This window comes from Onychomys torridus, chromosome 4 (genome assembly GCF_903995425.1).
Source record: "Onychomys torridus chromosome 4, mOncTor1.1, whole genome shotgun sequence".
In the NCBI taxonomy this organism is placed as follows: Eukaryota; Metazoa; Chordata; class Mammalia; order Rodentia; family Cricetidae; genus Onychomys; species Onychomys torridus.
Genome location: NC_050446.1, coordinates 21,174,685 through 21,198,923, shown reverse-complemented (window position 1 = coordinate 21,198,923; position 24,239 = coordinate 21,174,685). Strand labels below are relative to the sequence as shown.

The following is a 24,239-nucleotide window of genomic DNA, read 5'->3' as shown; positions in this document are numbered from 1 at the left end:
GGTAACTAGAGAAGCCAGACAGAGAAAGCCAAATACTACTTGTTATTTTACATAGGTGATGAAAAAAGCCAACTTGAGTGTCTAATAGTGATTACTAAAGGTTGAACAAATGTTTGAAGGCAGGTCAGAGAGCCGAGCATCAAAGTGAAGCTGCAGGAGTAAAGTCTGGTATCTCATTGCACAATGGGGAGGATATAGATGATAAGTGCTCAGCATATTATGGAGAATCAGGAGAAAGGAACTTGATGGCTCTAGACATAGAGCTCTGACAGGGAACTGTATCTGCTCATCACCGTGATTGGATCAGAACATGCTGTACGTATGTGTTAAAAATAAAGTGAAATTTCCGTGTCATGTTGGAAGGAAAGTTTCATCTTACGCTTGTCCTAAATTCAGAAAAACAGAGTCTGACTTGTTTTTCTGTTGCTGATCTTGCTTCTAATCCCTCCATTGGAGGAGAAACCAAACCAAGGACACTGAAGAGCACAGAAACTAAAAGAAAGCTTACTCAGCTTGGTGCAATTAGGTTAGCTCCTTTCCTTGTAAGTATTCCAGAAACTTCTCTCCACACAGGACCACCAGATCCTTAGAGTAGTTGCTACTCCCTTCAGCTGACATTCCACGCCTGCTGCTACTACATCTCACCTCTGGTGGCCAAGCACATTTCCAGACCTTCTGCTGAGGTGACTGAATCCTACAGACAGATTTCCCAAGAGGGGCTCTTTGCAGTGACTTAAGTTCTGCCGCCTTTTACTGGGCTGAATAACTCAAAGGAAATATACCTTTAGTCATTGCAGGCATACTAATGAAGCTATATTAAGTTGTAATTATTTTAATGTCTGTAAGTAGAGTTTTCTGTCTTTTATATGTATGAATTTTCTATTACACTGCTTTCCACACACACAAAATGGGCTCATTAGATGTTTTGACCATTCACTTAGTAATATAATTTGTTCACTCAAGCTCTTAATTAAAAATACATCACATACCAGTTACAGGTATGTTGTGATTGAAAGATGTAAACTATGACTTGTTGTAGATAGATATGGCTCTGTATAAATAAAATGCTGATTGGCCAGTAGCCAGGCAGGAAGTATAGGTGGGACAAGTAGAGAAGAGAATTCTGGGAAGTAGAAGGCTGAGGTGGAGAGACCTGCCAGCAGCCACCAGGACAAGGAAGATGTAAGGTACCAGTAAGCCACAAGCCACATGGCAAAGTATAGATTAATAGAAATGGGCTGAATATAAGAGTAAGAGCTAGACAATGGCAGGCCTGAGTTAATGGCCAAGCAGTGTAAAGAATTAAAAAAAAAAAAAGGATAGAAGGTTTCCAGCTATAATTACTTATTGTTAAATCATGTAAGTATATTTATATACTTATAAATAAAATTATTTCTTTATACCTAATATGGTTGCTGCTGTTTAAAGTGATTATGACCTGTTAATGAAATAATGACTCTAAAAATACTATAAATGCCAACCAAATCTTCATGTGCTTCCTTAGATTTACTTTCTAGTCTATCATTTAAAAAAACTGAAAAGAAATACCAGCATCTATGCTAGAATCAAAGATTCCAATTAACTTGTTCATATAGAGTGCCCCTCTATTAAGCATTAAAAAGAATTCACCTAATAACTATCCAGGTTTACTTTGGGAGTCTTTCATTTGACTCAATTCACAAAAATCACAAAATTAAACAAACGAGCAAAACACAGAGATTCCTCAAGTTTAATGGAATTACTGAGGCCATAAAGGACATTTTATATCCCACTTAGTATGACATGTAATTTCAGGAATATAAGACTTGAGGAACCCCACTAAAATGTTTTAAGATCCAATAACAGAGCCCTTATGAACAAAGTCTTCCCACTCTTCACATGATTAAGTGTATATTGTTCAGCATATTTAGAAGTGACATGACTCAGGTTGGGGTCTAGGTGACAGGTTCTGGCCAGCTGTATCAAAGACTGCATTCTCAGAACAATTCTATCTCAGAGCAGATACACAAACATAAGCAATAACGATCTCATATTGAGAATCTAGTGGAAGTTTACTGTTATCCTTATTTTAATTTACATTTACTTTCATTCCTGTGTGTATCTGTCTGCCAAGCATGTGCAGTGGCGACAGGAGCCAGAAGAAAGCATCAGATCTCCTGGTGGTGGAGTTACAGGAGTTGATGAGCTGTCTAACATGGGTGCTGGGAACCAAACTCAGGTCCATTGGAAGAGCAGCAAGTGCTCTCAACCTCTGAACTATCTCTCCAGCTTATCATCATTATCATCATCATATCATCATCATTATCCTCCTCCTCCTCATCATCATCTTTTTTCAAATTATGAAGGGAACCCAGAAGTGACCATGTAGCTTTACAGAACATTTTCAAATGCATTCAGAATATTTAGAAATGAAATCATTGTGTAATGAATGCATACATTAGTGACTGAGTTTACTGGGTGCCTGGTTTGAACTTAGGGTGTATGAAACACAGTCCTGGCTGTAATTTATACATCAGCATTCAGTGTGACTATCTGCAGCTGCACTCATTCATTTTCAGCAAGATAAAACCTTCAAACTTCTTTCTATGCAGTTGGTTTGTTATTAGAATTAATTAGAATACAAGATTAATGTTCTTTAATTATTTTGAAGGACATGTTCTTTATAAAAACAAATATTGTCCAGTTTTGAAATTCTTTTTCTGTGAGCCAGAGAACAGCACTTTGTACTTTGGAGATGTCAAAGTACAGCGTGACATAAAAAAGCAAAGCTGTCAAAGCCGAGGTCCTGACTTAGGAAACATGTCAGGCCCCAAAGCTGCTTGACAACATAGACAACATTGACGTCTCCGGACAGATTGTTGTGATAGCTACAAGAGCATTTATGGTGATGATTTCAGCCTGAGGGCACAGGGGGAGAAAAAGAAATAAAAGAAAATGAAATACCACTGTGAGATTTAACTCCAAACACTACATTATTTGCTTTGAAAGAATTCATATGTGGCATGTCTTTCCCTATATATGTATGTGAAGACATGACACCATTAGTGAACAGCTTTCTGACAGGTAGGATTCAGATGTTATTACAGAGCTGTTTAATTAGACATTGCTAGAATTTCTCTCTCTCTCTCTCTGTCTTCCTTCCTTCCCTTTTTTTTTTTTTTTTTTTTTGAGACAAGGTATCACTATGTAGCTCGGGCTATCCTGGAATTCCCTATGTTGACCATGTGATCTTGAACTCACAGAGTCTGTCTGCCTCTGCTTCCCGAGTGCTGGGATTTTAAAGGTATGTGCCACTCTGCCTGGCTCTAATCCAGAATTTCAGTTTTCAATGCACCATTGTATATGCTGTTCAGACCCACTTTGATAAAAATGGAATGATGGCTGTCCAGCCACTGGAAGTTTGAAGGAGGGCCATGTTACTGTTGTGGCCTACTCCATGTTGTATCTGACTCTCTCTTGTTTCTCTTCCTGTTGGAGCGATCCAATCTTTCTCCTCTCAGGTTACCTTCCATGCCAAGAACAATAAAACTCATCAGTGAATATGATAGAACCTACCTCCTAGGCTACAGTGACCTTCCTGTGCTAATAAAGCCTTGCACGGTTGACCTTGACATAATGTCCCAAGGTTATGATCAATCAGACTATAAGGCTAGACAGGCTGGGTGATGGGCCACCATGACAATCCTAAGCCTTGTCTTTGTTTCTCTTTCCTATAGAGCAAACACCCGAGACTGCAGTGAGCATGTGCGGATGGATTTTAGATCATCGCCTTCAGTTCTGCCCAGTGCCTTCAGGTTGTTAATAAGGATCTTCTCCTTTCAAACACATCTTTCTCCCCACAGCCTCTTGGTCTCCTGGCTGTTGATGTGAGGCTCTCTGAGTGTCCACTGTCAGTGCTGGGCAGTATCCTCAGAGGCTTAGGGAAGGGGAGTAGAAACAGAGCTCTGCATTGAGGTGTTTGACTTTGGCCTAGTTTTGCAAATATTCCATGAGCCTCAGTTCCATTCTCCTCTGGAACAGCCCTTGTGTTGTCTGTGGCTGCTACACAGATGAGACCATTAGAAGGCCATCTGATCCCTTTTCCTTGCCTCCCAGGTGTTTCTGGATACCAGAGGGCCAGGGAAGAGACAGCAAGACCACCATACAAAGTGTAACTGGAGACACTGCCCACGCAGAGCATTACAAAACAGCTTTTTTACTCTGCTTAGTAATTGGCTCAGGCATGGGAGATTCCGACACACAAAACCTTGACATTAACAGCTTAGATGGCAGTGTCCAGCTCCTGTGTCCATCTTCTGGTGCCTGGAATGACTATAGTGACAAGAGCTTTTTTATTGAACTTGTTGATAACTTTTCTGCTACCTCCCCGACAACTGCACAAAGTAACCTTAGACATAGGGCTCTCCCTAGTTCTACCCCATGCTCCTCCCTGACTCTCCTCTCTAGGACTCACGGTGGTGTGGCTCCATCTAATTGGAATCCTGATCCAGAGTTTTATCTTATTACTGGGACATCATATCTATTTATTTAAGAAAGTAGAAATGAATTGCTTTTGTTATTTATTTTCAATTTCATCTCAATTGAGAATTTCTTTTTATGTTAAAAGACAGGGAGAGGGAAACGGCCAGAGTGCAAAGATGGGGACGGTAAAGGAAATAAATGAAAGATACTCCGTTCTTCAAAGAAGCACAATGTTTTTGCAGGTTAATGGACACAAAATGGTTGTCGGTTGTATTACAGTCACTAGGTGAAAACACAGAGGGCCTAGGTCTGCTTGTTTTCTTCATGTTTTGATTATTCTAAGCCCCTTATTACCTGAAAGAGCCAAGCATATAATCTGAATTTGCTGGGTATATACTGCCTAATTGTAAAATTGTTCCAATCTTAATAATTGTGGTAGTAATGTAGCTGGCTTGTTCTTACTGTTGGCAATATTGAGCTGCATCTTAGCACTCTGCAATAGCACTTATCTGGAACGTAGGCTCATGTCCATAAATCTGAGATCACGGTCCTCTGAGAAATCAGGTCAAAACTTTAGTTGAAGACAAAGATGCCTTGGAAGCAAAGCAATAGGTGAGGGAAGGCTTCCTTTTCTTCCATTATCTAATACATATAATTCTGCCTGTCAAACTTTCTAAGGAGCAATTCTGTTCCTGGCCATTAAAATGAAAGATGAAGGTACTAACATATTCTGCCTTAAAAATGTTTTAAAATAAAGCTCTCTCTCTCTCTTTTTTTATTCAATGGGTATTTACTTTATTTTGAACTGTGGAAATTCTTGCCTGTATTTTGCACTTAGGTAGCAGTCAGACCAACTTGACATGGTGAAGCTCGTTCAAGATGACACTGGAGTCTATTGTGCTGTGTCTAGTGGCCCTCTGATGGTTCTGGAGAACTGACAGCAGAGGCATGAGTTGGTTCAACCTAACAGACTTAAATTCCACTCATAGTTTTAAACTTTCAAATGCATTTTCAGTTTGTGAAAAGCTGGTTGGGATATAGCTCCATGTTTAAGAGCCACCTGTAGATTAGGCTAAAAAGTCAGAACTGGAAATACAACCAAACTGTAAAGGAGATTCAGGGTTTCCTCCTATTCTGGAGGAATTCACAGTACCAGAAACCCCAAACTTGGAGGTCTGTCCAAATTCTAGGAGAATCCTACTTCTCCTTTACTTGTCAGATCAGCATTCCTCTGAAGATTTTGAAGAATGAATGAGATATAGCAATTATTGCTCTGTTTTCTGCTCATGCCCTCCATCTGATTTTCCAGTAGCAACGTGTTGATCCAGCATCAGGGCTCTTGGCCACATGGAGGAAAGCAAGGTGGACACTTGGGCAACTTGTTCCCAGTGTCCTTGACTCTCATGTCAGTAGTAGAACATAAACTAAACTCTCTGTTTTCTAGCAGAGGTACATGAACCCAGACCCTTTGAAGCTGGGTAGTGTGCAACCTACAGCGAAATCCTCACCCAAACAAAAATTAAGACAAAAATAACCCTCTCTCAGTAGCAGGCAGTTTCATAAGATCATACAGAGTCAGTCACACATGAGCCTCTGAACTCATGTGTGCCCAAAGATATGGCACTAATTTGTAAAATGGTACCCATGTGTCTGACGACAGAGATTTACTCACATTGTAAAGACCAATTAATCTGGTTTATATATTTTATTGAATTAAAGTTGTACCTATATCTAGTTCACCATTGTTCAAAATGGAATGAGTTCATATCTTTGTGCATTGCTAATAGCTTAATACTAAGATCACACACCACAACATCTCACTAAGTCCAGTTTAATACTATTAGATTTCTTGATATTATCCTGTAATAACACTAGTTTTCCCTTTCTTTTTTATGACCTCTTATTCATTAATTATTATTGTTACATATGTCTATATTAATTTATAAATACAACCTGTGGATTCCCTTTAATGTTGCTTGAAATGTGTATGTGTTCAGAGCTGCCCACTTGGGATTGTATAATGTAAGAGATAGAGGACCAGGCATCTACTGGACGATAGTGTCTTCCATGTATAACAGAGAGGTACAGCCATGAATCTTAAAAATATGGTCACCTAAATAATACCTGAAAAATGACACCCACCTGTAGTAGGAATCTTGCCAATTCCTCAGCTGATCCTGTTTCCTCAGACTGAAAGCCTCTGTGTCCTCATCCAAATGGCTCTCAGCTGAACTGCCACTAGTAGCCTAAAAGCTTAAACAGCCAAATGCTTCTAGTTTCTGGTACTCATGCCTTATATACCTTTCTGTTTTCTACCATCACTCCCTGGGATTAAAGGTGTGAGTCACCATGTGTGGCTGTATCCTTCAACAGATGGATTTCTGCCTCTGGAATGCTAGGATTAAAGGCATGTGCTACCACTGCCTATCCTCTATGTTTAATATTATGGCTGTTCTGTCTCTGACTCCAGATCAGTTTATTAGGGTGCACAATATTTCGGGGAACACAATACCACCACACTCATCACCACTTGAGATGCCAGTGTGAATGAGATAAATCTCACTTGGAATCACCAATAGATAAATAGCTATAGGCAATTAATGGCTACTAAGAGAGGATGGTTTTCGTTTTTATGAGGATACAAGGCTATGCCATTCAAAGCCCTTGGGACTTTATCTTTTAAGAGGAAGATTGAGAAAAATATGGTTTACTTCCAGACTTACCCTCACAACTGATATAGTCTCAAGTAATTTTTGTGTTTATTAGTCTTCTATGAAGTCTGGAAATTATAGGGTGGAAGACTCCAAAAAAAAAAAAAAAAAGAAGAAGAAGAAGAAAAAGGATGCATTTTGAGGACTTAAGAAGGATTTCCCTATACTCTTGAAGATAAGTTCCCTTTAGGGAAAAATATACACAACTGTGATTGTGTGAATGAAAACAACCCTCATAGGCTCAAACATTTGAACAGTTGGTCTCAGATTGGTGGAACTGTTTGGAAAGGATTAGGAAGTGTGGCATTGTTGGAGGAGGTGTGTCACTTAGATAGGAACTTTGAGGTTTAAAAAGACTCCTATGACTCCCACTGTTTTCTCTCTGTCTGTGGTTGTGCATCAAGATGTGACTGTCAGTTGTTCCTTTTCTCCTCCATGATGGACTCTAACCCTCAGAAACCAAAAGCCAAATTAAGTGATTACTTTTTTAAGATGTCTTGGTCATGGTGCTTTAGTGCGGTAATAGAAAAATAACTAAGACAACTGAAGGAAAAAGTAGACCTTGCCCCCACACTTGGGTGAAACCCTGGATGCTTGATAAGCACATATTATTTCTAACCTTCTGTGACACTGAGCATGGGCTATATTGCCAGGATGATGTAATGATGAGATGAAGCCATGAAAGTTCTCAAGAAATATACATCCCAGTTGCTGATCTTGCCCACTATGTCCATCTCTTGAGAACTGACAAGGATTATCTTTAACAGTTTATATCATCTTAGATTTGTGGATTCCATGAGCTGAATATGTGAGGAGAGACTACAGAGCTAATATAAATTCTTCTTAGCTGGAAAACTTATCTTACTATATAACACTCTTCTCAGATTCTTTTTCTTAAAGTATAGCCAAAATCAAAGATATCAGGGGTTTCCTTCTCTCCCTGTGATCTCTGGTTTTCTTCTTTTCAAGGGAAAGTTTCTTGGAAAATGGCTGTAAATTCCAGTTTCCAATCTCCTAATTACCTTGCAAAAATCCATCCCCACTATCATTCCAATGACTTGATTAAAATTAAGCCTATTAAATAACACTTTCTTAACTGCTGGATTTAGCTTCTGTGACTGCAGAAGCTGGTAAGCACTCTCATTCTATTGAATGCCTTTTTGCACACATTATGTGTTCCCTGATTCACTTTTTCCTACTCTGTTAATAGTTTGTTTTACAAGCTCATGCTTACAGCTTTGCTTCCAGAAATTTTTTTCCCCCAGTGGGATGTATGGTTCTTAATGTTCAAGCCTATATTTTCAAATGTTACTTAAATGTTGATGACTCTCAAATTTGTAATTTCACTGTTAACCCAGCTGTTAGCTGTTCCCTGATTCCTCTCTCATTTTCCTTTATAGTATTAGAATTATTAGCTTGGCATGTGACTATTAAGAATGAATGTGAGGCTGGGGAGATGCCTTGGCAGTTGAGAATGTTTCCTGCTTTTGCAGAGAACCCAGGTTCTCTCTCTCTCAGAAGCAGCTCACAACAGACTGGAACTCCAGTTCCATGAGATTTGATGCCCTGTAGCCCTCAAGGACACTTGTATGTATGTAATGCGGATAAACTCATGCAGCCTCACATACACATTTAAATAAATATGCTTTTTAAAATAAAGACAAAGACATTTTATCAGCACTCCTTTTTCCTTTTAGGTAAGGTCATGTTAGGTGAACCTGAAGTCTTTTTCAAAGAGGACACACCTTGCTCTATCTTCTCTTTGTCGCCACATGCTTCTTACTACTGTGAAACTTAGCTGTTACCTTCCTGAACTCAAAATGAAGGCCACACATACTAAAGCAGCAAAAGACATTATTTTTTGAGATGAGTAGTTGCCTCAAACAAGCTAATTACATGAATCATGTCTCTGCTATTTAACCTATACCATAAAGCTTGTGCCAAGTCTGCTAACATTAAATCTACTGTTTAATAACCATTTCAAGTCTGTCTTTAAGCTCAGCTACTTTCTTCACTTCCATTCCATTACTTTTACTTCTTTGGTCTTATCACCCCTTTGCTCACAACCACTATACACTACTCACATTTTCTTTTTTCTTTCCTTCCCTTTCTCCCACCTCTCCTTCCTTCCTTCCTTCCTTCCTTCCTTCCTTCCTTCCTTCCTTCCTTCCTTCCTTCCTTCCTTCCTTCCTTCCTTTTTGGCCATAATGTGCAGAACAATGTGAAACATTAAGAATACCACCAGCTCAGCAAGAATATTTTCATTCTATCCATAATAGTATCCAAGAAAATGTTTTTAAAGCTTATTCACTTCAAAAAATTCTACTGAAACCTAGGCTAATCTTATATTCAATGAAGAAAAATTAGAAAACTGTAGGTTGTAGTTTTTCCTCAAAGAATTTTTAAAAATTTATTTTTTATATTTATTTATTTTTCTTTATTTTCCTTTTTAAAATTTATTATATTTGTGATTTAATTTTACACATCAGCCATGGGTTCCCCTGTCTTCTCCCCTCCCGCCCCCACCTTCCCCCCAGCCCCTCCCCTCCATTCCCATCTCCTCCAGGGCCAAGATTCCCTTGGGGATTGAATTCAACCTGGTAGATTCAGTACAGGCAGGTCCAGTCCCCTCCTTCCAGGCTGAGCAAAGTGTCTCTGTGTAAGCCCAAGTTTCCAAACAGCCAGCTCATGCACTAAGGACAGGTCCGGGTCCCACTGCCTGGGTGCCTCCCAAACAGTTCAAGCTATTCAACTGTCTCATTTATCCAGAGGGCCTGATCCAGCTGGGGGCTCCACAGCTTTTGGTTCATAATTCATGTGCTTCCATTCATTTGGCTTTGGGAAGCCAACCCAGAAATGATCAGGTAGTGCTTTCTAAAGATTCTAGGACACATACTATTAGAGTTGAGAATGGGGGCCCACACCTGTAATCCCAGCACTTGGAAGGCTGGAGGACAACCATTAGTTTGTGGCCAGACTGGCCAATGAGCAAGATCTTGTAGCACAGAAAAATAAAATAAAATAGAATTCTACCACTGAGAGTCCTGTTGCTTTTCCTTTTCCAATCTTGTTGATTGGCCTGCCTTTATTTCTTGTTACTCGGCATTTAAAGCTCTTTGCTGTGGTTTTTATGCTAGTCTCCCAGAATGGCCTGCTATGCCATTGTTCTATACTCTTAAAATATTGATTTTTTTAATGCATCTATATCCTGTAAAAAGTAAACACAAAAGAGAAGCCACCATCATTGCTCCCGAGTTGGAATCTGTTTTGTTTTGATAGTATAAACCTGAGCTTTTCTTCAGCTTTCTTCTCTTGTATCTGTACAGGGCTCATTGTCTCACTCCCTTGTCATCCCTACACAGATGTCACCACATCGAAGTTTCCATCCCATATGATCTTGAGCAAAGTAACACCCATCGTCAGTCACTGTTCTACCAGAGCAATACCCCAGGGTAGAGCATATATTGTGTTCTCCCTGATTTTCCTTAAGATCCATCTCTTCAAATTAACTACACATTCAAGTGCATGATAAGCCGCTACTTATTTCACTCAGTTATTCTGAGAAAAGTGAGTCATACCAGAAAATGGTGAAGAAATGTTGGTTGAATGGGTGACTCCTTAGAGAAAGACACACACAGAATGGGAATACAAGAACAGAACGGAGATTAGTTGATCCACCCCAGTATACCATCCAGTTTTATCTAGAGTAGATGACAATGGCCTCAAACTAAGGCTGTGATTCAATAATTCTGGGCCAGAACTAAGAAACAGAATTTCTAACACAGTCCTTGTTCACCCTCAGGTTGCTCGTGAATAAACCTTACTTTGCCTTGATGAACTAATTTTTTTTTTTTACCATTCAAAACTCCATTTCTTAAAACAAATTTAAATTATTTATTGAATCAATTTATCATCCCTCTTTATTTTCTTTAAGAATCAGTCATGACTTGCCCAAGTAAGTCTGTTTGGCAAAAACTCAAAGCAGATGTTATTCTTAGGGTTGGAACAATGGTATCAACTCTTAAATGATCATATATGCAATGCTGTTTTTAAAAGAAACTTCTCTTTTTAAAAAATTGAATTATTTAAAAAATCTATATGTTTCTCTGTCTCTGTGTGGGACTGTGAACATTAATTTGTGTGCCTACAGAGGCAGAGGTGTTGAACCCCCCTGGAGCTGGAATTATAGGCAGTTGTGAATCACCTGATATTGGTACTGGGAATTGAACTCTGATCTTCTGGAAGGACAACATGCGTGCTTAATCATTGAGCCATCTCTCAAGCCCCAGAAACTTCTACTTGTCCACATAGCAAAACAATATGCTGAAATCCCCACGAGAAAATTTTACATCTCATCTATTTTTAAGTGTACAATTCTGAGGCAAGCATATTCATCTTCTGACACCTGATTTGCACTCCACTTTCATCTTTCCAAAATTATGTCTGATGCTAGACATGGCAGTCACACATGGATCGATCCTCTCGGTGTCACATTTCACAAGAGTGTTCAGAGAGTGTAAGCCAAGTGAGAATATGTGACCTAAACCTATCATGAATAATGTTAGTGGAAGTTCTTGGATTCTGAGTATTCAAAATTGTACCTACTTTATTAAATTTGAAGGAAAATTAAAGGAAGTTGGATTATAAACATCACATGAGGCTGATTTTGCAAACCATTCCAGTCAACCTTATAGCCTTTTCACTGATGTTGTGCCTGGTATACATATGTTTAAAGGCAGGATTTTTTCCCCCAAAAACAGAAACACTGAGGTCACTTTGTCACATTAGAAATGCAGTGTGGGTTTCTTGTAGCTCTGACACATGTTGCCTTTCCTTTTAGCATGCAAAGAAAGCTGTTCACATATTATGCCTCCTAATACTTCCAGCCACAAATGCATTGGCTCTCAGACAAGCACCATGCTATCATCAATGAGAAGCCACAAAATAAGACATGTTCTAATATCACTTTGAAAAGAATTGCTTTGTGCTTTAAGTGCCGAGAACAAGCAAGCACCTCTGCCTATACTTTCAATCAGCTGCTGTATTGTTCAGAAAAGTAGTTGACAGCATAAGCACCCTGTGAACATTATATTCAGGAAGGATAAGCAACGTAAAGAATAAGAGGCTCAGGTGGATAGATGGGTTGGTAGGGTAGTGCCAGGGGCCTGCTGTTTTCTCAGCAACAATTGTAACAGCTCTATTATGTAATGGAACAATGGTTTTGAAGATTTATGACAACCACATGCTTTAGCAGAGATAAATTAATTACTAAATTGAATTATAAAACCCTTCCCAGTAGTCTTACTTGGAGGCAGATCCCGCATTTTGGGGATATAAAAACAGTCCCTAAAATGCCTCAGTTTATCTTCTTCATCCAAGCGGAGTGCGACTCTCTCATCTGTTGGGTGGCATTTGAGTTCAGCCGCAATGCGCCGCAGTGCATCAACTGGTAGCTCTAGAGGCAAGGGCTCCATCACAAACTGTTATCTAAGAAGGAAGTAAATGACAAAACAATGTAGCCATCATCATTTCTCTACAGAGTATTATCCCTTTACAGCGTGTACCATGATTTTAAACTCAGATTCCCATTTTTGCAACTCCAGAAACAGTAGAATTATAACCAGGAGTAGTGGTACACACCTGTTATCCCAGAACTGCAAGGCTGAAGTAGGAGAATTACTGAGAGATAGACACTAGCTTGCGCTACACAGTGAATGTGTCACACCAGGATGAGCTACATACTGAAACCCAACCCCCCTCCTCCAAATCAAACCAACAGAAATGGCTGGAGATAGGGCACCAAGAGTAAAGGCCTTTGCTGTCAAGCCTGGAAACCCAAGTTCCATTCCTGTAACCCACATGGTAGAAAGAATTGTAATTACTCACTTTAAACCTAATCCAAAGATTTTGTTATACATAAAATGAAAATAGTAGTAACTTAGAAATGTTTGAAAATTCTATGCTAAGTGTGGTGGCACAATAGGAAGGCAGAGGAAAACCTCTATGAGTTTGAGGTCAGCCTGGATCACATAGAGCTTTCCGGCCCAGCCAGGGATGAATAGTGATACCTTGTCTACATAAATAATCAACAAAAATTGCTAAGGCTAAAGAAGAGTTTTTGTTGTTAATGTTGCTGTGGTTTTTTTTTTTAAATTTTTTAATTTTGTGGATTTTTTTTTTGTGTGTGTGTGGTATATATATGTATGTGCGCATGCATGTGTTTCTGTGTGTATATGTGTGCATGTGTGTTTGGGGGTTGCAAGTCTGTGTGTGTTCATGCAGAGGCTGAAAGTCAGTGTTGGCGTTGTCTTCATGCATTTAGTCTTGCTCTCCTTGACCCTGTAGCTCACCAATCATCTAGGCTGGCTTGCCAGTGAGCTCCAGGGACCAGTTAGTTTCTGTAGTGGATAGCCATCCCAGCATTGGCCTGAAGTTCCAACCCCCATTGAGGCTTCAGTAATGGTCACGCCCACAAGGGAGGGCGGAGGAGGAAGCGGAAGACCAAGGATCGGGAAGAGGTCTCTCACTTGGTTCCCGGACTCTGAACGCTGGAGGTAGACCGAGCAGAGTTCTCCAGAGAACACCGCTGGACTGCGCCATACCTTTGCCTTCATTTGTAAGTTAGCTCACAAAATAAACCTCCCTTTTAACTACGTGGAGTGGCCTTAATAATTTCACCAATAAGTTTCCATTCTTCCCTCCATACTGGGGTTAAAATGCCTGTTGTTGCACCTGGATTTTCTGTAGGTGTGGGAGATCTGACATCAGGTCCATAGGCTTGTATGATAGTTTCCTGAGTGAAGCATCTCCCGTAACCTCCTCATTCTGTTACTTTTCAATTTTAGGGTTTATTTATTTTCATTTTGTGTGTATGATTTCTTGCTACATGAATATATTTGTGTCCTGTGTGTGCTGTGTGTGCTATGTGTGCACAAAGGCCAGAGGAGGGCATCTAACTCTTGGAACTGGAGTTACAGGCAGTTGTTAGCAGTGTGGGTGCTGGAAACCAAAGCCAGGGTCTCTGTAAGAAACAAGTACTCTTAGTTAACTGAGCCATCTCTCCAGCCCTCATTCCATGCTTATCTGAAAAAACAGGCCCCAAATTTATTGTTTCACTTCACTCTATCTAACTATTTTACTAAGTTGTAACAATGAAGGTTCCTTTTTTTTTTTTTAAGTATAGACACCTGATTCTCCATGTTACAACATTTTAAATCTATGGATAACTTAAACTTTAACAAGAGTCTTTAATGTATATGCAAATGATATTGATGGAAAGGCAAGTTCTCTCTGAATGTCTTCTTCTTCTCCATAGGATACCAGAGCAATTAATTCAACCACCTGCTGCTTCTCAGCCACCCCAGAGCAAGTAGGATTCTGTGGTGTTTCCTGAAACCAAATTATTCTACTCTGTTTCATAATTGTGTAGAACTCTTTAGTGTTTGGGGAAGTGGGCCGAATCTTTCTGAACGGCCATTGGAGGTTTATTATTAATTAATTTTTTAAAATTTACTTCATTAATTAGTATAGTATGTATAAAATGCATATGGGGACACCTACATGCCACTGAGCATGTGTGGACATCAGAGGAAAACTGCAAGAAATGAGTTGTCTCTTTGCACTGTGGGTCTGGGTAGTGAGTTCGACACATCCCGCTGTGCAGCAAGGACTTTTACCAGTTGAGCTATCTCACTGGCCTGATAATGGAGGTTTAATTGCGTGTTTTAACTCCATCCCTCTGTTGGTATATTGATTTATATTTCCCCTAAATTTTAGCTTTTTGAAGTTGAGTAAGAAAGGTGTGAAAGATAACTAGCCTGCTTTAGACATCTTTGTTTTACACACGGTAGTTCTGTAAGCATCATCCTCTTAACCCTTTAAGACCTGTGCTTGCCCTGCTCCCTTCCTGTGGCTCCTGACACTGGTGGGAGGGGCAGGGTAGGAGGCTGTAAGCGTCAATTCTTACATGATTGACATTTTGTGGAAGAGAGCAAATATTATAGTAAATGTTGTAGATAGTTTGAAGAACTAAGGGGACAGAATAATGAGATGCAGCTGTGGCTTAAGTGATTAACCTCAGTGGGGCCCTGTGCATTTGTCTTGCTGAAGATCTCAATTGGAAGGAAGGTGGTTATAATGGAAAGGTCCAGGGCAGGAGATGACCTTGGCTTGGTCAAACAATACACTGTAGGGTAAAGGGTGTGGGAAATCGAGTGAAGTAGACAACGGCAGATGTTAGTCCTGGAAAGCTCTGTGACCAAAAGGGGATTTGGGTACTTGTTGAATAGAAATAGGCTTATTCAGTGATTTGAGTGAAGAAGAGATATGTAAATTTGCATTAAATGAAAAACACCATGTACTCTGAAGAATTATAAGAATTTAACAGGGAGCCGAAGACATGGCAGAGCAGACGGAAGTAGTTGCTGCATAAGTTTTTTAACTTGAGTTTGATTCTCAGAGCCCAAGTTAAAAATCCAGATGGCATGCCACACATCTGTAATCCTAGCACTCCTGCAGGAAGATGGAAGGTGGAAACAGGAGAACTACCCAGAATTCCCTGGGACAACTAGCCTAGAGTGTGAGTCTGGCAGATACAACAAGAAAGCCCTTGACTGAACAATGTGAAAGGAGAGAACCAACTTGCAAAAGTTTTCCTTAGACCCCCTAAACATGCATCATGGCACATATATGCCTGTACTAATGTAGAAAAACCATACACACATGCGCACACACACACACACACACACACACACACACACACTATTACTTATACATAATATTACTTATACTAATAATAACAAATAATGTTTTAAATGTTACAGGATTGAGAAAAGAGAAGAGTGTGAGTTTATGCTACATTTGGTAAGAAAAATACAGACAGGGTGGCAATGGCTTCTTCTGCACAGAAGAAAGTCCTACATAGAAAACATTCAATTCCATAAATATAGACAGTGATGCTACTAAGGCCATTGCAATGAAGAGAGTGTATGATGTCTGCTTTTCACCTCACGCTAATCTAGAATGGGTTTTGTTCAAAACTGGTGTAGAAGAAATTTTAAAGTTGCATTTTATTTTCTATCCTTTTGTTTTGAACCCTAACTAAAGCACAGTTTTTTTAGGTACATGTGTAGATGAGAAAGACAGAATATGCTTGTTATGTCTGCAACTTGATTTTAAATTGGTTTCTCCTAGGGTACCTTCTGAAGAAGGGAGCTTGGTTAGAGATGACGATGTCTCTCCCTTGACCTGACACATTTGGTTAGTCCTTGCCTGAACACTTGACCATGCATTGCTGTGTCTGAATGACTTGCTGCAACTCTGTCGAGGCAGTGGGCATAGTGGTTAGCTAAGCATAACAGCAAATTCTTCCCAGAATTTGAACTGTGATAGACATTGATGAATTTAGGTAGAAACAGGGTCATAAATTGCAAAGAATCAGAGAGAAGCTATGAAGTACCAGGGCTCAAGAGCATATGGTCACGAGAGACTCATTTTTATTTTCACAGTGAAACAGAAGTATTGATTATTAAACCATGGAATGTGTGCAGTGATTCCAGCAGCAAATAAGGTCACCAAGCTGAGCAATTGTTGTGGCTAAACATTGGAGACTCTGAACAAATACAGGCTGGTCCTCTGTTGAGAGTCACAGAACTCTGCTATACACTGAGCTCTGTGCAAAGCTCTGGGGCCTGTTGAGGGCTGTTGCTAAATATCCTGGGGTGTTTTATGTCCTTGCTGTAAGGTGTATCCTTACTACAGACCTGTGACAGTGAATTCTTACAGGCTCAGTTAAAGTCTATTCTACTGGCACCACACCATGTTTAATTACTCATGCTGGATACCTCATTGCTAAGCACTGTTGCTTATGAAGGCTTTCCCCTAGAATAAAATGACAGCTGAATAGAAGAAGCCAAACAAACAGCTCAGTGAATTATGTGACATGAGCACCAGCTGTTCCCAGGAGAATGTGACCTCTCTCCCTCTGACCACAGGAAGACCAATTATAGAAACACTTCTAGTGAAACTCAGAGTCAAGAGTTTGCCTTATGTTGGGATTTTACCTGGAGTGCTGGCACTTTACTATTTCTTTGGGGACATATGAGTTCTGAGAGAGATTATTTCCATTCTGAGATTAATTCGCTGTCATATTCCAAGCAGCACCCCACTATCCTCCCAGGGAGCATTTGTTAACACTATGAAATCTTCTGTGGCCACATTTTAACCTTGCTATCATCCCTTCAATCTGTGAAAAGATGGTGCAGTACTATTAAATGAAACTGGGGATGTCTACTTATACCTGCAGTCTTACCACCACGGAGTCCGAGGATGGCCTTAAATTCAGCATCACCCTGGGAGTTCCAGGCCAACTTGTACTACATCATAAGACCCTGTCTAGACAGCAATCTAGAAACAGTCTTTCTTGTTATTTACACATATTTTAACATACAACAAAATAATGCTAGAAAACAACTGGTAATAATTTGGGTGAGCAAATGTAGAGACCTTCTAACTGTGAAAAGAATGATACTTCTTTAACCACCAATTCAAAAATTGTTTATTGAGCTCTACTATGACTCAGACATATAGCTCTGCAAAAGTAAAATAATGCTTCTGACCTCATGACAAAGCATGTGAACAATATAAAAATGAATTATGTTGGGCCTGGTGGCCCATATCACAGTAATCTTACTGGGGAAAAAGACTGAAAGATTACGAGTTCTAGGCTAACCCTGACTACATAGCCAGATCCTATTCAAAAACAAACAAGAAAAGTGTTAATATGTTTACACCTACATCTAGTTAGTCCTTGTAACAATACTGAGGAGGTAGAGTTACTCACCTTAACCAGGAGGCCAAAGACTGTACAAGAGATTTTTAAAAATGGTCTTTGAGGCCAATGCAGTGTTTATCATCAAGTGTGTCCAAGAGTGTAGGGAAAACTGTTCTTCTCTTGAGGAGACACAGAGAGAAACCCCTCCTGCTCAAAGAGAGAAAACTCTCTGCTCAGAGCAGACTCTTATTTCCTTGCATCCTGTTTCTTGAGTCTTAAAACCAATGAATTTGGTTTATTCCCATTTTCTCTAGTTTCTCTTTTCAATTCCACATAAAGTCTACACACCAGCAAAGTCTAAATGTGAATTTATTTCCTGTTAAAAACATACTCGGAGACAGAGCATCACGAGGCAGCAGTGGCCTAGCTGGAGCTCACAACTCTCCTTCCTGAGTACTGGGGTTGCAGATTCATGCTGATCTGTTTTCATTTTAAAATCTAATCCTTTGTGGCAAAAGTGCGGCTGTTTCCACTTCCGGGCTTGTTACACCTAAGACAGGAGATACTGGACAGGAGTGTCTTCGCTGAAATAGGGTCTCATTCCTTCCAGGTTATCCTTCTGTACATAGCTCCAACAGGCTGAAATGCTCATTCAAGGCCTTTGCCCCAAGAGCGCACTTGATTAGTTCACACTAATTGCTGCTTAATTCTGCATTCATACCACCAGCTAAGACAATTAGTGTTTCAAAACATCATTTTATGCCTTGTTTAGACTTATCATTTCCAAGTAAATTGACATGATTTGTTTGAATATGAAGACATTAAATCCTAGTTCATCATAACTGTCAAAATTCATATTTCATGTACTTAGCATGGTTTAATTTTGCAAAGTTAGACATGTTTATGTCATGTACCTGATTCAAGTCATCTGAACACTCTTTGGTCATTGTTATATAAAATAAATTTTAACTTTTTTGCAGGAGGCTGTGTTTAGCATCAAGTCACATTCATAAGATATTTTCATAACAGCTTTAAAGATCAATGTGTTTTGAAGGAAATTGATTTTGTCCTCAGTCATACCCTTGAAATTTTGAAAACTGTATCTTCATGATCATATTTGTGTAGCTAAATTTTCACAGTTGAAAGGTTTTACTTATTAATGGCTGGTTATTAGTTAAGAATCCCGATCCTACTGTTCTAAGATTAACCAGTTAAATAAATGACCCAGTACTCAATAGTTAATCTTTATACAGCAAAGAGCCCTTCTAACCCTAAAGTGAGGAAACTGGATCCCAAGTTCAAAGTTTAGAAGCTGGTATAGGCACATTCATGAAACGTCATCCTCCATCTGAAAAGTACAAAGTTTGTATACAGGTGCACAAAGCACGCTTTTGTGGGACTGTCCCTGAGAATTATGTGACGACACAGTACAGCCAGCCGAGCTGAGCATTAGAAGACTTGAGTTTGCTTTAGTTTTGTTTGAGCATTTGAGTTTGCTTCTAAGTTCCTAAAGCAGTGAACATTGGAAACCAAAGCCGTCTACCAAACACAGAAAAACATGAACTGACTTGCTATTCTTAGGCAAATGCTGTAGAAAACAAAAGGGGAAGAGACTCTGCTCCAGAAGAGACACTTTCACTTCTGTAAAAGTTCCTGTGACTAACAGCAGCATAGAACAAAGACACAGACCCACAAATCAGAAAGCTTAGTGAAACATGCCTGTCCTCACCCGGACTTGCTCTATTGGAACTGGAGGAAGTGCAAGGCTAACTAATCAAGTTTAGTAGATGAATTGCAATGTGTTCTCTCACTCTTGCTATTTAGGTCTCTTCTCTCTCCTGGATTTAGAGGTCATGGTGGCCATGCCATAATAGAAACAAGGAAAAGAAATCTCGAAAGGACCGCACTGTATCAGCAGAGAGAATTACCATTTGGAAAAGAACAAGAGAAGTGAATGTACATTTCTGTGTAGAGCCATGTCACAGCCTCCCTGCTTACCTGCTCAGATCCTCCTAGGGCCCTCAGCTTCCAGTACCTTCTCAGGGATGCCTGATATTTCCTTGTTGCTAGCCAGCTAGACTCTAAGAACTGATCAGACTCCACCCTGTTAGGAATTTGCATGTCAACTTTAGTCCCTCCCACCCTGTTTAATCAGGTTGTAAATTTCTAGCCAATGATGGAAACTAAGCAAAATGCTATACCTCCCCCTGCAGACTGAGAAACATCAGGCTCTTCTGAGAGCTTTTTCCATGGAGCCCCTGTCTGTTCTAGACACCTACAGACACTTCCTTGAGTTCTGCTTCTTTCTGCGGTGATTTCTGTGTCAGAGAACTGAACTCCAAACATCTGCATGTAATTTTTACTTTTTGTGCTCTAGAATATTCTAAACTCAGAGAAATGCTCTTTTTCAATTCTGAGCACATTTCTTTTGGATTGTGAGACACTGACCCGCTGTTCAGTTAGATTGTAGGATTTTTGACTTATAATGGATATCAGTTTTATTCAAAAGTTTAAAATAAACTGCGTGTGGTGGTGTATACTACTAACTCAAGCACTCTGCACTAAATAAGAAGGACCTTGTCTCAAAAGAAAAATTAACATAGACTATTATTTCCTCACAATAATTTATTGTCCAATAAATGGAATTTTTAAAATGGGTAGATTATAAATCTTGACGGTTAGTATGACAGCCAATGGGGGTGGGAGTTAGGTCTTGAAAGTCCATGTGAGAAGTAGACTGAGAAACTTCACTAATGCAAATTATTTCTTTAAGCTCTGCTCTTTTTTGTCTGGCCTAGATTCCCTCCTCTGGCCTACTCCTGAGCCCAGGTCTTTTGATGAAGGTGCTATTAGGCATAAAAACAAAGGGCCAAGGTTTTCAGAATGGGGACTGTGGAAGAGACTGCCTGGCTCACTGCTGGTTGGCTCCAGTTCCTTGCTGAAGCCTGCAGCACATTGTGCTCCTGGAGGTCCTCTACAGTTTATTCTGAGTGTCTTCACTGTGACCTGCACACTTTGCTGTACCTTGCTCCGGCTCAGGCTGCTATCTATCTGGTGAGCAGAAAACACATCTTCCTTACAAGGTTGTTGAGATGTTCGCTACCACCACCCGTTTACCATGTCCGAGCGAGGGGCTGTGGATCGAAAAACAGACAAAAGACAGCGGGTCATTCGTGCCAGGGATGCCAATGCTGTTTATTGAAGAAGGGAGGGAACCTTAAATACAGGCTTACAGCACAATGGAGGGACCAGGAGGGCAGAAGTTTGCTACTGAATGTTCTACATTCTTGCATCTAAGCTGTTTACACCAAATGCAGGATACACAAACAAAGAACTTCCCTTAAGCATTCAGGAGGGTGGAGACCGGCAGGGAATAAGCATAGGGAGGACATCAAGGTCAAGGTCAGGCAAGCAGGGTGGCAGTTACCCAACTTGGGAGTTCCAGGGCCCTACATTGAGATAGTAAAACAATGCAAGGGGAAAAAAACCCCACTGTACCATGACACATAAATCCTTTTGACACATCCTTTGTTCCCTCAAATTAGACAAAATTCCCTAGACAAAACATACTGTCCCCCAGCCTCTGAGACAGGGTGATAGAACGCATGAAGTTACTTCAAGATAATTTACTGACCACTTTTAAAAGAAACACATAAAATAGAGGATCCTCCATTGACTCAATAGGAATTATAAAAATTTGAATGTAATGGAGAAATATAAAATATTATAGTATTTTTATTTATTTTCTATCAGCTAGTGTCTTGTGCTGTCAGAATTTTGGAAGATTAGTTCTACTATGCAGGAGAGAAAGTCATACTCTCTTGTTGATTAGGTATGAAGAGAAAAAGACTGACAGGTCAAAGTCTTCCTTTCAAGTATTTGGTAAAATCTTGGAGTGATAACTCTAGCGCATTCAGACAGAGCTGTTGTGGCCTGGCTTCCTTCATCACTCATATTGTACTTTGATTTGCAGACCTTAGGTTCTTCTATCCCATCCTCTCACTTTACACTGCTGGCTTTATTTCATTATTTACATTATTTCCCAGTTCCTTTAACATTTAGTATTGGGGAATTATCATTGTTTTTAATTAAAAAAGTCTTTTTATGATATGTACAACCTACTTAGATAACGACAGTTAGAACAGGTAAACTCTGCTGCTCTGACAGGTAGCCTTAGTTGTTTCTAAGCTACTTAGTAACAAATTGTTACTAAGTTGTTACTTACTATCCAGGATCAGGAAGTTTTAGCGTGCTCTTTGCCAAAGCAAAATAATGGAACTACAGCTGCTCTGGGTGGTGGGAATCTTGTGATGTCTAATTGAACACTAAGCAAGTCATACCTCTGGTTATATCTTGTTATCTTTAATGATATCTGTCTAGGTTTGGAAATGTTTTCTTCTAATTTGTACCTTCATGCCTACCAATCCTTGTTTATGATACTTGACGCCTCATTCTCTTAAGGACCATTCCCTTGTCCCTGTGTCTACTTTCTGGACATATGTAGTCTCTTGCCTTCATGGATGCTGGGAATTTTGTTTAGTTTGTGGCTCATGAACTCCCACATTTGAGATACTACCTTGTTACACACACATTGTTCTTAATTTCCTGATGTATATACAATAATATGAAGTATATTTGTATCCATCCATCCACCTACCCATCCCCCATCTATCCATCTTTCCATATATGTCTCTATCATCTATCTTCTATCATATGTATCTATATATCCATCTATCATCTGTCTGTCATACATCTGTCCATTATTTGCCTATTGTTAGTCTATCTGACTATCATCTATCTTCTAATCCCAAATATCTTTAGTGTTACACAGAGGGGTATGTTCAAATTTTATGCCACAGAACATTGGTTATTTCAAACATTCTTTTTCCTGTCCATCTCCACGTTTTTCTTGTTTGACCCATCAATCTTCAACTGGAAGTTCTACTATATTTTTTCACCTACTAGGCACTTTCCAATTCTTCCTCCTGAATCCATTTTTGGAACCAAAGTGTCATTTTCCTCTGGCAAGCCTCACTGCTTCTTCCTTCCTATTACATTCCCCTCTTGAAAAATGACACCTTTAAAAGGCTTTTCACTCACTTTCTTTCCCTTCTGTTTCTTCCTATTCATAGATGAGAAATTTGGAAATCTTTTACTTCCTTCTTCTTGAAGTACAGACGTATGTGTATTCTGGACTTGGCTAAAGCAGTTTAATGTTTAATAGACTTTCCAGTAAACTCCCCTCTGTTTGAAGAGACTGGAACAAGGGTTACAAGAGACTGGATCTAGGGTGACAACTATACTTTCCAAGTCTGTCATTATCAGCTACCTTCTCATTATTCACAGATGGATAGAGATGGTAACATTGCTTCATTTAATTTTCTTCTAAAGTCTTTACTTTCTCCTTCTTACTCTATTTAAAGAATCTTTTCTGATTCACTGTTTATTTCAGAGTTATTTCTTAAACTTTTTGTAGGATTGTGAGGAGTATTTTAGGATTAGAGCACGTGCTTAGCATGCTTGAGGACATGGATCCAATCCATGACTCTCAAATTACTTTGCAAGATCATGCTCAGGAGTGATATTTTAACTGAATTTATACATGTTCTAAAATATATTTTTGTTGTTAAGATGACTAAATATTATCTTTTATCATGTTGGAATAACATTTTGTCATTAGCTTGCAGGTGAAGTTCCTCTTTCTTTTAGGTCCATGTTAAAATGAGAAATCTGAACTGGCTTTGTTCCCTTTGCCTACAGTTTTATACTTTTGAATTGCATGTTAAAATTCATGAATGTTTAAGGATATGCATATGTTCAACCATTTTCATTATCAGTCCTACTTGCAAAATAAGGGGATACTTTAAATAAAATGGTTTTGAATTCCTTCCAGAATGATTGAGGACTGAATGACAGTATTTTCCACCCATGCCTGAACTCAACATTACTCTTCTGATGAAACAATTGATACAAGTGATGGCATTTGATGATTAGCTGTAACAAAACTTAGAATCAAATGGGAGAGTCTCACTAAGGGATGGTCTACAATGGGTTGGCCTGTGGGCATGTTTGTGGAGAATTGTCTTACGTTAATTGCTCTAGGAAGACTCAGTCCACTGTGAGTGGAACCATTCCCTAGTTAGGGGTGGTGAACAGTATGTAAGAGTACAGAAATTGAACTGAGTGTCAGCAAGCAAGCCAGGATACATGACTTTATTTCTCTCTGTTCTTGACTGAGGATATGAGGTGAATAGCTCTTTCTAGTTCATGACTTCACTTCCACCATGAGGAATTGT

General features: G+C 39.5%; 1 protein-coding gene across 1 annotated transcript in view; it reads right to left on the bottom strand.

Moving 5' to 3' along the window:
* Positions 1 to 19,998, bottom strand: part of Kynu (kynureninase) — a 136,949-nt gene extending 116,951 nt beyond the window's left edge. Inside the window, exons 1-2 of the mRNA XM_036185801.1 lie at positions 19,942 to 19,998; positions 12,478 to 12,659 (exon numbers count right to left, since the gene is read on the bottom strand). Coding sequence (XP_036041694.1) covers positions 12,478 to 12,646 — 169 coding nt within the window. The 5' untranslated portion in view covers positions 12,647 to 12,659; positions 19,942 to 19,998. The remainder of the gene's footprint in view (positions 1 to 12,477; positions 12,660 to 19,941) is intronic.
* Between the last annotated feature and the right edge of the window lie 4,241 nt (positions 19,999 to 24,239).